Source organism: Xyrauchen texanus, chromosome 10 (genome assembly GCF_025860055.1).
Source record: "Xyrauchen texanus isolate HMW12.3.18 chromosome 10, RBS_HiC_50CHRs, whole genome shotgun sequence".
Taxonomy (NCBI): domain Eukaryota; kingdom Metazoa; phylum Chordata; class Actinopteri; order Cypriniformes; family Catostomidae; genus Xyrauchen; species Xyrauchen texanus.
In genome coordinates this window covers 29822777-29837016 of record NC_068285.1, presented here as the reverse complement: position 1 = coordinate 29837016, position 14240 = coordinate 29822777, and the positions used below count along the sequence as shown (strand labels likewise).

Below are 14240 nucleotides of genomic sequence, written 5' to 3'. Positions count from 1 at the left end.
CCCTTATACCTTCACCTGTCCAAAATGTCAGGGCTTATTTAGAAGCACAAGGAAAAAGCAAAAGCAACTTGTCACTACAGAGAGAGAGATAGAAAGAGAGTGACAGGGGAAAAGGAGATCTAGTGAGATGCAGGTACATGTACTAAACAACTCCACAATAAAACATGAGCAAACAACCAAATAAAAAGATAAAATAACAAAAGACATGAAGCATGGTTCCTTATATTAAGCAGACACATTTACAATATTCCACACTTTGACATTTTTTCATAATTATTTTATATCATAATTTTTGTTTCTGACCATTTAACTTCTGTTACTATAATTGCTGTTGGCCTAATGTGCAAAGTTCAAATCATTTATTCAGTAATAATACATTGGAATACACAGGGTTTTAAAAGTATAGCTTTATACACATTATATGTGTTAACATGATTATATTGCATTAAATCAGATATTCAATAACGTTATGCTGTTCATCATACTACAACTATTACATACAACTGTTACATTGTCATGACAACAAAGTTGAAATATTGGATATTATAACTTTACACAGTTAAGGTAAGCTGTAACACGATTTAAACACGTATTTTGGATACACTTGTATATTTTGGTTATACTTTTGAATTAATATGTATTTTAACTTTAAAAGGAATTGCTTCATTCACTTCCATTGTAAGTGTCTTTCTGTAAAAGTAAAAAAAAAAAATCTTTGAAAAATGAGATGAGTCAAAATGATTGTTTGTGGTAAACAACAATATGCTGTTTATTGATCTTAACTTGTATTGAACCCAGAACATTAAAACGTTTTTATAGTGGTGTGGCAGGGCGGAGCGTGGGGCCGTGATCCTACACACCTGGTCCCGTATTAGGCTAATTAAGCCTCCGTGAGGGATAAAGGTCGACTGCTGAGGATCGTGCGGGCGAGAGAGATCGTTTACGGACATGTCCGTCATGTGTGTGTTTATGATGTGTTTTAAGTTTATCATTAAACTATTATTTATATTGAAAAGCCGGTTATCGCCTCCTACTTTCCATTGATCACTTTACAAGTGGGTTTTTCAAATAATAAATAAAACACTTAATAATACACTTAATACCATTTTTGTGATTTTCGTACCTTGTGTATTTTCACAGCTGTGCCCACAATCTGTGCCATATTGCCAAAAAAGCTGCTAACAAGCATGCTCCGCATGTGAAGGCAGAAAGCTTGCATGTGTAGGAGAGGGCATGTCAGGCCTCCACCTGGACTGAATCACTGTCCTGTGTCTTGGCATTGAAAATTATTCTGAGATTAAGCAATTGAGTATGTTGCATATACTTTTACTTCTGGCCACAGCCATCAGTTAAGGCAGCATGATTGTGAGAGAAAGTGTCATTTAGTTGACAAATGCTACAGAAAAGTTGTCCCTGTGGGAGTGTTTGTATGCACAAGCTAACAGATTGTTACAGCTGTCTTCTGCTTGGTGACAAACATGCTCTCTGAGAGCTGACTTTAAACTCTTGAGACCACAGATGGAAGTTAGTTACTTCCTAATGACGGATTACTAATACCGCAGGCAGCCACATAAAAGATAATCAGAAATCAACATCAATATCAAAATGTGAATATATTGATTATGTACTATATTGAGTAAATTATGGGAAATGTATATAATGTACTGTATATTTAAAAGTGTAATTGGTAATTTTTTCCCCATTAAAAAAATCATAAGTACAAAATCACACCCACTCGTGTGAGATGAGGACTCTAGTCATATCAGTAACTTTATAAAAGCTGTTTTATTCTACATGGTGCAGGGTCACCCTCATGGGGGCTGCCATTTTAGAATCACATGACTAGCAGCATACTACTCACTTAATCTCAGTAACTGCACTGTTATTGGACACTTACACTCATGTATTAAATTAATCATGGATGATTGTGAATAGTGAATTTCTACAGTGGCATTTGTAACTGAAATCTATTAATTTTGAATGATGTTGTATCCATACCACTAGGTAACACTGTAAGTCCAAGATGTCATGATCAAAAAGTTACTGAGTGCACCTTTAATTCATTTTGCATAGTGTATTTTATTAAATGAAGTGCCATTCCATCACGTACCATTAAATAAAAATTAATTTATTAAATATAGCAAAATAGCAAATTTCGATAAGTGATATATCATACATAGATGTTTTATAAATGCCCCACCTCTGCCTCATAGATATTGAGAACATGTTTCACTGAAAAATAAAAATAAAGTATTTTATTAAATACTAAGCTTAGAACTGTTACTGTATATGGATTTTGAATTCAATTACATGTGAATTCTATTTTGGTAAATTTTTGGGTCATTGACATTGCATTTCAACATTCTGTTTACCACCAAATTCAGGAGTTGAACTGCCATTCTCAATTGATTTCTGATTGGCACACAACCCTATAATTATTTGACATCTCCATGTGAATAACAATCCATCCCTTAAAACACAATGTTAAAATAGTTGGTGGACAGAGCCACACTTATACTCTGGAATATAAGAGAAGAAGCTGTGATAAATATCTATGTGCACACAAATATGCACAATCATTAAGTCCTCAATGTGAGCTCATCTGATGTTTTATCAGACGCAAGAGGAAAACGTCATGGTTAATGTTGTAGCCTCCATTCCCTAATGGAGGGAACGGGACATTGTGTTGAATGTAGTGTCACAAGAGTTCTTTCTTGAGAACCTTGCGTACCTCTGAACTTGAGAAAAGGCCAATGAGAAATTGGCAGACAGAATTTGCATGTCCAGCCCCCGGACATAAGGATATAAAGGGAAGCGGGCGTGCATCTGTCCATCATGTTTTTGCACTGAGGAGCCGAGAATAACATACGGCCAATCACAGCGGTAGGTCTAGTGTCGTGGCAAAGGGGACACTAGACAGCGTTCTGGTAGAGGGAAAGCTGACTGGTAGAGGGAGCTCTGGCTTGGTTGATCGTGTCTACGACTGCAGGTGATAGGTCATACAGATCTTCCGCGTCCCGTCCAGGGGCAAGACGTGGAGGTTCCAGAGGTCTGGGCGCGGATGCCAGAGAAAGGAGGTCCTTCCTCAGGGAAATTTGCCAGGGAGGTTCTGTTGCGAGGAGCGTGAGATCCGATAACCAAGTCCAAGTGGGCCAGTAAGGGGCCACTAAGGTGACTTGTTCCTCGTCCTCCCTGATATTGCACAGCACCAGTGCAAAAAAGCTCACTGGGGGAAATGCATACTTTCACAGCCCCTGGGGCCAGCTGTGTGCCAACGTGTCTGTCCCGAGAGGGACAGAGAATTGTCTTGGGAGGCAAAGAGATCTACCTGTCTAATCACAAGTCCAAGATTGGCCGCAAATTGGCCACCGCCTTTTTTGGGTACAATGAAGTAAGGGCTGTAGAAACCCTTCTTCATCTTGGATGAAGGGATGGGCCCTATCGCATCATTGAGTAGCAGGGTTGTAATCTCTGCCTGTAAGGTGCTGGCATTCTCGCCGCACATCGAGGTGGAGTGAATACCACTGCAATGAGGCGGGAGCCTGTTGAATTGAATTGCGTAGCCGAGTCGGATGGTCCTGGCCAGCCACCGTGACAGTTGGACAGCAAAAGCCACAGCAAGGGGCACTAGAGGAACTATCATTTTTGAAGTACCGGGTGGGGCTTTGCGACAGGGTTTAGCAGGTAATAGAGTGTCGGGAGTCAAAAGCGTGTCCCGAGGCTTGGGTGTTGTGAAAAGACTCAAAGCACTTACCTGCCTCCACGCACACAGCAGGATGACCCAAGGAGTGAGGAAATCACTCTTTTATTGAGAATGTGGGTACCGAAGCCTGAAGGGGGATGGAGTTGTCTTGGTACCAGCTCCAGAGCGAACATCTGGCTGCCCGGTTCTTCTGTCTCAGGAGTGCTTAAGAGCTTTCTGGGTCCTAGACTGGGTCCTGGAGACGGGGGGTGTATGCCGCCTGCGGGGCGCTCGATGCTGGGGCTGAGAGCTGGGCCCGGACTCAAGCAGAGCTGCCTGTTGTTTGCCACAGGGGGACGCCCTCGATTTCTGATGTGGGAACTATCCTCCGTCTGCCTCTTCACCACCGAAAACTACTAGGCGAAGTCGTCGATGGTTTCGCCGAAGAGGCCATGCTAGGAGACGGGGGCGTAGAGAAAGTGCGCCTTTTCAACGTCGCGCACCTGTGACCTTTGTGGGACTGAGAGCGAGGTCAGTGGCAGAGCGCAGTTCCTGTAGAACATCAGGGTCAGGACTACCCAGGTGCAGTTCTTTGAGTTCCTTGGATTGGTGGACCTGCAGGAGAGCCATGGCATGCAGGGTGGATGCGGCCTGTCCGGTGGCTCTGTAGGCTTTCGAAAACAGGGACTACGTCATCCTACAGGCCTTGGAGGGGAGTACCGGGCATTCCAGCCAGGTGGTGGCGTTAATGGCTGGGAGCAGCGCCCTGACCCGAGGTACCAATCGTCAAGCCGTGAAGGCTGTGGGGAGGATGGAGGGTTCCAGTCCAAGCCCACACTCACGGCAGCCCGGGCAAGCATGATGGCGAATCTGCCTCAAACTGGGCGGGCAGACCCGAAGGTGGCAGCCCAGTCGAGTTCTCTGCGTCAGATGCCTGAACGCTCTCCGATGCAGCGGCGACGTCATCATCCAATTCCAGGAGCTCGAGGGAAAATGCAGGCTGGCTGTGAGGCGAGCTGCACACACCTCGAGCCTGGACGGAAGCAAGCAAGCATGCCGGGGGCAGGTGGTTCGTGGGGATTTACCCGGCGAAACAGAGCCCACTGCCATTCCGAAATTGCCTCCATTGCCAGCTGGGTCCAAAGAAAAAATCTGGCTGATAGACGCACGCCCGCTTCACTTTATACAAGTATGTCCGGGGGTGGGACATGCAAATTCTGTCTGCCAATTTCTCATTGGCCTTTGGTATTCTCATTGGTATGCGAGGCTCTCTAGAAAGACCCTTTGTGTTACTACATTCGACACAACTTTGAGTGAGTGACAGAAGGGGAACTATACAGTATAATAATACTGTATCACAAAAACATTCTTATCAACAGTTCCCCCAGCACACATTCAGCTAGCAATCATCTTCCCTTTGGGGCTCCAGTTACAAAAAACATATCTGCAGAGGATTTGCAGAAAAAAGAGTGAGTGAAAAATGAAGAATTAAAATTTTAAACATCTGAATTCTCTGGTGTCGAGAGAAAGAGGATATGCCCCTGGCATGCCCGCTTGTAATGCAGATAATGAATCAGAAATAACGTTAATGGAACATTTGTCATCAGTTATGATGCCCATAAGACTCAAAGCAAGGTAGCACTGTCTTATTTCTGAAATGTGAGAGGGTTAAAACTTCAAATATATCTGTCGAATGGGTTTTGATTAGGTCAGAGGAACTTAATATTCTGACAGAAAAATAAATGTTAATTACGATATTATTAATGTTATTTTTACAAATAAAAAATTGCTCTCTTCAGAACATTCTGAGCAATTAGGAAATATGTAAATTTTAGATGCAATAATTTTGGGGTGCATCTCGCCTCCCAGGCAGGCAGGCAGTGGTTCAAAGAGAATCCTCAACTTCATTAAGTGTCTCTCATTGTATTAATCATGTCGGGAACACTGCTCCACTTCTGTCTCGTGTTTTTGCAGCTGAAAAATAAGCATTAAAAAACGCAGGCCTTGAGGCTTACTGTGGATCTGACAGCAAATATTGTTTTGCAATTTATGAAATGTGCCAAGATCCCCTATTCGTATCTGAAATAAGGCAAGGACAATAGCTGGGGCATTCTCGTTTCCAATCAAACAGAGCGACAAGCTCAGAAAAACTGAAAATTTGTAGTCGCTCTTGGACGATATCCTCCTCGTCCCATGGACCTCATTCCAGCAAGGTTAAACTATGATAGTTTGCTTTGATGGCCCCCACCACATGTGTAGAAGGTATAATGGTAGAATGAGAAATAGAATGTTAAAAACAAATAATAAGAAAAAAACCATGCTGTGTTCTTATAGCAGGAATAAAAGAAATCTGAGAAATTTGCTCAGAGGAAAACATATGGTGGAAGACTACCGACAATGACTGAGGTAGTGAATAAACTTTGAGTTCCATTATGTGCATACCACCAATGGGATTTTTTTTGCATATAATAGGCTAATGACCACTTTAAAACATGTCTGCTTCACCCTGAACAGTATATGCTATAATTGTGATAGGGAGTAAACAAAGACCTTACAGGAAAAGTATTTAAAGGCTTTTAATGGCCACCAATATGATTCAGACAAGACAATATGTGGATATAATATTGAAAACATAGAGGGAGGAAAAAAGAACAAGATTTTTTTTTTTTTAATGAAGGATAACTTCCTTGTGACACAACAGTGATACTACCAAATGTGTATTCACATCCCTCCAAAGCTATGAGACCAAAAATTAGCTTTTTGTAAAGGGGAACTACAGGTTTTGTGTACCAAATTTGTTTAAGGTTCACACTTGGTTTTATTGCTTTATCCAAAACAGAGTTTAGATTTTACCCTCTTCTTGCCCCTGCTAGTCTCTTTTCAGATTATACTTTTGGGCTTGAATCATGGTGCTTTTGTGTAATCAACATGAGTAACAATAAGGCCCTGATTTACTAAGCTCCAAAATAACGGGAACAAGTTGTGTGCACGTCTTGGGCACCGTGCAGTGACACACATTAATAACATTAATGTGTGTCATAAATGGGTTTTCTATGTATTCTGCATTTTTAAAGTCTCTGTTTTGCCACAATGAAATCTGTGATTGAGATTTTGCCACAGTGCAAATCAGATTAATACCTGCCTTTCATTCGTATTCATTTGCTCTTGCAGTCTGCGTTTCTGAAATGACTTACAAGCTTGAAAAAGTGCTAATGCAATTTTATTAATTTGCATCGACACCGCCCTTTTTTCTGCTCATTTGGAGGCACACCTCTTAATTACATATTCATTTTGGGGAAATGCACAAAACAAAACATGCTATTTTGCGTATCTGAAAGACGCAATCCTCATAAGACTGTGCTAGTGGATCAACTCGGACAGTCTTTTCATGTGTTTTTATACACGCAAACCTTTTGGGCCTGCTGTTTACTGTTTGCTGACAGCTGTTTACCACTGTAGTGAGGTAAAGACTTGTAGTAGATGCAAACTTCAATGTTTTAGTCATGTTTTTGTCCCTTTGGATTTACCACTAAAAATGTATATGCACAGATCAGCACTTGTTTTTGTCTGCCGTGGATACATTACAAGAGACTTGAAGAATGCAAGCTACTCTCCAAAGGGAATTTATTCAAAAAGAAGTATATAAGAAATGTACTATACAATAATAAGTGTGACAGAGAGCATGTAAAGAAGCACTTACACAATTTAGAATGGATTGCTTTCATACCAACTGCGAATTGTAGTGGAGTTCACATGAACTGAACCCCAGACCACTTCACAACAACCAAACTCTGACATCAAATGGACTCGGGTCCACACCAAAAGCTCTATTGTAAAAGCACCCCCTTTTTATTGGCTCAAGAGCCCTTGCTTTCCCCCTGGATCCTGTCATAAACCACTAAACTCAACTTACCTTCATACGAAACCTTGAAGCCCAGGGAGCCACTGGTGTCATCAGTCTTGAAATTGAGCCACATCTGATGGCTGGTGCTGACCACCAGATCTGGGGTTGTGGTCCCAGACAGCCTTAAAAACAGATTCATAAAGAAAGACATTGTGAACAATGACAATGAAATAGTGATTCTTCACTCTCAGTATGTACAGTATCACTAGGCACCTCACGGGGAATGCTGGGAGTTCACTGATTCTCCCAATGTTTGCCTTCAGGGACCTCCAGAAATGGTCCATAAGGGCTTATGAGTCCCGCTAATTAAGCACATTAGTCCATCAGGGGATTTTGAGTAACCAGAGTGAAAGCGCCCAGGGACACTGGGCCGTTCAAAAGGAAAACAAGCACTTGTCCACCCCTGCCGGAGAGCATCGATAAAACTTTATGACTGCAATAAATCTCAGCACAATTAATAACAACACACTCAGCAACATTCCCGGAGCATCTGGTGTGGAAATCTGCATTATGGGGACGTCAGTGTGTGATGCACTCTTTTGCGGCAGGTGTGATCTTGTTCTAACATTGAGACTCATAATGATTGACAATAAAGCTCTGGATTTTTCTGCAATATACTTCTGCTCAGAGGTGTGACGAAACAGGATGAAATAGAGAGGGTGAGATGAAGAAACGGGGGAGGAGGAGAGAGAAGGAAGAGGCTGAAGGAGGTTAGGTTGTTAGGAGATGAAAGACCAAGGAGAGCAGTTTAAAAACACAGTGAGGGGAGTTAAGGAGTGGGAAACACAACCTGGGATGAGTTTGAGAGAGGATGAGAAGAAGGGAGAGGAACAAAAGTACTCACACATGAAATACTGTCCGTTGATCACTGATTACAGCTCCATCACCCACAGTTAGAGTATCGTAGCCACGCTCCAAGTCAAACTCCTCAAAAGTCAGCTTGATCACCTGCAAACAGAAAGGACTCTGAATTAGTTTTCTCAGTCTGGTTAGAAAAACAGCCTGGTAAATAGATTTTTGTCTTTATTAAACTCGGTAGTGGATAACTTACAGGAAAGTGAGGAAGGGAGAGAGAGAGGTGGAACAATATATATATATATATATATATATATATTTATTTTACTTTTTATTCATATTGATTTTCTCAAACTCAAGGTCATTTTACAAAATATACACAACTATATATATATATATATATATATATATATATATATATATATATATATATATATATTTTTTTTTTTTTGTATTCTTTTATATATATTCACTTTTGTTTAGATTTTCCGTATATATATATATATATATATATATATATATATATATATATATATATATATATATATATATATATATATTTATTTATTTTACTTTTTATTCATATTGATTTTCTCAAACTCAAGGTCATTTTACAAAATATACACAACTATATATATATATATATATATATATATATATATATATATATATACAGTATAGAGTATCAGCTAGACTGTAAGGTGTGTGAGAAGTGCCCAACAAGACGGTCACATCTATGGCAAGTGTTACAGGAAGTGTGGGGTGAAATGTCACCTGAGTACCTGGACAAACTGACAGCTAAAATACCAAGGATCTACAAAGCTGTCATGTTTTTTATTTTTTTATTTTATGATAACTACTTTTGATAGTAGTTTTAGAAGTTCTGAACATTTTCTTCAAAAATTGTAATAGTAATTTTCATGTTATTAATGTCCTAATTATACATTGTGATCAGTTGAATGCCACTTTGGTGAATAAAAGTACCAATTTCTTTCCATAAGAGCAAAATCTGTCCATTATTACAGACTTTTGGCTGCCAGTGTATATATATATATTCAGTAAGGGGCGATACATTTCAACAGTATTTTCTACTGTGAAATGCTGATGCACCAGCAGCACTTCAGTCGTCATAACTTGCACAATACATTTAATTAGCTGATACACGTTAAAATATTTATGCACTTATATACATATTACATACTTGTTCATTGATGATTTTCGCATTTTCACACACTGGTTAAGCTATCGAAGTTGTCCAGTCATTAAATGAAATGCAATCTCTGTTTGCCTTTTACGTCTGTCAGTGGAGCATTTTTTTCTCATGAAATCAAATAATTTCAAATTATATTTCTTAGGAAGAAAACAATTTCAATTTACTAAACACGTTTAATCAGGAAAAAATGCAGATTTATGCATTTATCAGATAAATCAATAATTTCGTATTTGTATTAGGGAAATAGTACACAGTAGCCAAAGAGGAGAACAAAACAAAGAATTTATGTCAAAAGTGCATCATTCTCATTCTGCTCCCATGAAATGTAACAGTCTAGATTTTTTAAACAATAAGAGAAAATTAGGAGATATGGAAAGATGAACAAAAATATGAAGGTGTGCTTCACTTTGCCCATGCTTATAGCTGATAAACAGATCAGGGAACAGTGTGAAAAGAGTAAGAATAAAATAAACAAAATACAAGGTCTATTTTCCCATTTTAAATTGACTGCCACATTTCCACCAAATTCTTAATGTTTTTGGAGTGCTCCGAGACCAACTCCTAATGAAAAAACTTATATAAATGCAAATTGCATTCTATCCTATGGTAAACACACTTCATGACAAAAGGTGTCAGGGGTGGGGTGGCAACACTCTAGGTCATACCAACAGTGAACAGAATTTCATCATCTTTTCCCGACTCTGATCCTTTCATTTCTCAATCTAACCCCTCAACGGAGGTTGTGCTGCCCACCTCAGGTGAGTCCCACCATATCCTATTTCATTACAGTAGCAATGTGTATGATAAGGACTGACAGACCTGTGGGTAGGGCAACCATAAACTGATTTATTGTGGGTTATTATGATGCAAAGGCTGCTCCCAGTAGGTCAATAATCAGAAACTCCTGAGAAAGCTTGTCCATAACTAAAATGAGTCAGTTAAAACGTGAAAAGAATTACGCACTCTAAATTTCTTTCCAAGCTTTGAGGAGGAACCCCACCCCCCAAAATATATATATTTTTGAATTAACGTTATAGTCAACCTGGTCTCATAGTGAAAACATTACTCTAAATAAATTAGCTGATAAAGCCCGGAACCGACCTCCTCACTCGTCCACTCTCACTACACTTGACGGTGGGGCAGTACATGGGTACACTGAGGAACTATCAGATAGAAACTATCTCACACATCATACCACGGTGCCGCCCCAGAGCAGCCTGCGCCCTGTCTAACCGCCGAGGGCATCCCACTGAGTCCAAGCAACAGGCAGCTCCGCCTCAACCCGTCCCCAGCTCTCAGCCCCAGCGTCGAGCGACCCGCAGGCGGCGTAAGCCCCCCGTCTCCAGGAGCCCATCTAGGACCCGGAAAGCTCCAAAGCGCTCCTGAGACGGAAGACCTGGGCGGTCAGATGTTCGCTCCGGAGCTGATATCAGGACCACTCCGTCCCCCGGTGGAGGGCCAGGAGAAAAATATTCATTTTCCTTATTTTCTTTTGCCGTACCCACACTGTCAATAAAAGAGCGATTTCCTCACATGGGTCATCCAGCCGGTAGGCTGATGCATATGAGACTGCTTTAACACTGACTAGAGTGCCAGACAACAGAACAAATATGAAATAGTGACTGAAACGTCACACATTAAGACTATACGTTAACCAGTAGTCACTTCCAAGCAATTTTTAAGCTGCTCTGCACTGCTAAAATCCTGATTTTAGAATATAAGTGGTTGTACTATGATTTTGGCTATATTTACATGTAAAATGATCACTCAGAGAGAAAGTAAGTACCTTGGTAAGTGACAGAATGTCTTATTATAAAACCATACAAATGAACTACGTGCTTTTTTACAAAAAACTATGTGCATATTTTCAAAAGAAAAACATTATGTGTATATTGATTAACAGATTGAAATTGTCACAAAATGGAGTTAAACTACGAGTGATAAGTACATGAGAAAAAAAATAATGGTCAAATTAAATTGTTTAAATTAAAACAGAGTAGCAAACAATACAGATTAGTGATTGGTCCTTGGCAACTCTGTTTGCACATGCACAGCTCATTCACGTCTCTGTCAGTTGCCGTGGGGTCAACTGAATGTACTGCTGCTGCTCCTCTTTGCCACTAACTGAACAGAGTAGATGCAGAGAGAGGTGTGCCTGTGGCAGGAAAGCAAGACCTTGCGATCGTGCGGCAATACTGGCGACTCTTCTATGGAAAGTAGCTAAGGTTTGTCCAAAAATCACCAGATTTGTCGCTAGGTGATTTTAAAGGAAAATAAAAATCCATAAAGGGGTCTGAAAAGTCGATAAATCTGACGACAAAGTTGCTAAATTGCAACACTGGTTGGAAGTGATATCGGAGGACCGCTGTTCCAAGTCCAGCCATGAACTCAAGCTAACACGTGAAATGACTCAAGTCATAAAAGCAGCACAAAATTATGTGGTTGCTTAAAAAATGTGCTTTTTCATTTTGCCTCTGCATTTCAAAACACTATTGGTTAGGTTTAGGCATTGATTTGGTAAGGAAGTTTTTTTTAACATGTCATTTATATTTTATAACACATTTGGTAAGCTTCAGGCAAAAGATTTAGGTTAGTTTAAAACTTCTCTGAATATGAAACCATTTTACCCGCTTTTGGCGGCCACAGCTGGACATTTCACTGGAAAACTGCCGCCAAACATGTAATACAGCACAAACATTTTTAATTGACCAAATGTTGGCATGTTCACAGAAATTTCATGAGATCACGCTATTTACAGTTTATTATAGTGGCATGCAATATTCAATATATTCTATTTTTAACTACAGCAGGACAGATTAACTCTTTAATTGGTCTTATTACACAATTTAATCCATAACTTAAATGAGTAGAAACCTTTTAAAATGCACTACATGTTAAAATGTAAATTTCTTAATTTGCAATTTGGATTAGTGGATAACATCCTTTTCAAGAGAAACACAGTTAATTTTCCCATTTTGAAGTGTGTGTGAGTTGCTCATGGAACATGGACAGTTGCAAGGAAAATATTAATGTCAAAAAGGGAATTTCTCAATTGCGTCCAAGTCTCGACTGAAAGATTAGTAAAGAATATACATTAATACAGATTAAATGCAGCTAGTAGTTTGACTGAGAAACAAGCTTGTAAATTAAATCTATCCATGCAATTAATGTTTTCTTCAGGCCTGACTTTGTGTTAAAGTTATCCAGCCAAGAGTAGTAAGTGGTTTTTTGTTCGTTTTTGAAAATATTGTTATTTAATTACTATTAACTCAATTTAATAATAATAATAATAATAATAATAATAATTCCTTACATTTATATAGCTAATTTCTGGGCACTCAAAGTACTTTACATAGTATAGGGGGAACCTCCTCAACCACCACCAGTGTGCAGCATCCACCTGGATGATACGACTGCAGCCATAGAGTGCAAGAGCTTCCACGACACCAGCTATTGGTGGAGAGGAGAGGAGAGTTATGTAGCCAATTCTGGGATGGAGATTACTAGCAGGCCATGATAGATAAGGGCCAATGGAGAGAATTTGGCCAGGACACTGGGGTTATACCCCTTCTCTTTACGAGAAGTGCACTGGGATTTTTAATGACAGTATAGTGTCCCTGTCACTATACTGGGGCTTTAGGACCCACACAAACTGCAGGGTAAGCACCCCAGCAGCAACCTGGTACTGGCCAGGCTCAACCCTGCTTAGCTTTAGTGGGCAAACAGGCGAGAGCTGCAGGGTGATATGGCTGCTGATAGTAATAGTAAATATAAAACAGGACCATTCCCTATTATCAATTTGTAATTGTTATAATTAATTTCTTAAGGGATGGGCATCTCAAGTAATTTTGTAGTTGAGTACTCTAACACACACACGTAAGGGCACGCACACACACACAATTATTAGAATTTAAGTTCAATATTATCCATGCAAACAATAGCACAGAATATTTAAATAAATTAATAAATAGAACTAAATCACTTCTGAAAAAGACATATTGAATACGATCTCACAGCTGAGAATGACAATGCTCAAAGACTACATAGTAGAGAATGGGACTTCTTAGAGGAGCTGGGATTTTTTGTCAAAATAGAAGACCCAGCAGAAGTAGAGTAGCAGATAAAACCAGTCCACTGGATGAGGATAGCATGAAGAACAAAAGAAGGACTGATAATTAAAAATGAAGAGGACAACAAAACAATCAGCCATGCCTTCTCATGAACAACTCATTTTATCTTCCGGGGGACCCTCCATCTAAGACAGAAACCAGGTGTCTAGACTCTGAGCTAGTGTTTGTGTGGGGGGATTCAGCCCTCTGTAGCTTCACATGCTGCCTTCCCTGCAGAGTTTAATTCTTTTCTTTGAATCTTCAGTTACAAGCTCAGCCATTTTCCAACACCCGTCATTAGGCACTAGGGATGACATAAATAGAACAGGCATTTCTGAATGGCAAAAGCATCTTTAGATGTAGCTTCGGACTATCTGGTACTAAGGCGTTACAAATTGGGTTTGTGTGCTTCCTGAACTTTAACCCTCTGGGGACGGCGTCCTGCTGGATATTTTCGTCATTACAGCAGAAACAATTTAAAATACTCTTGGGTATACAGATAAGTGTAAGACATCATTAGAGACTATAAAGGGTCTA

At 39.8% G+C, this 14240-nt stretch overlaps 1 protein-coding gene across 1 annotated transcript in view; it reads right to left on the bottom strand.

The window, feature by feature from the left end:
• Positions 1-14240, bottom strand: part of LOC127650708 (CUB and sushi domain-containing protein 2-like) — a 467844-nt gene that overhangs the window by 173250 nt on the left and 280354 nt on the right. Inside the window, exons 13-14 of the mRNA XM_052136305.1 lie at positions 8431-8534; positions 7596-7708 (exon numbers count right to left, since the gene is read on the bottom strand). Of these exons, the coding sequence (XP_051992265.1) occupies positions 7596-7708; positions 8431-8534 (217 nt within the window). The remainder of the gene's footprint in view (positions 1-7595; positions 7709-8430; positions 8535-14240) is intronic.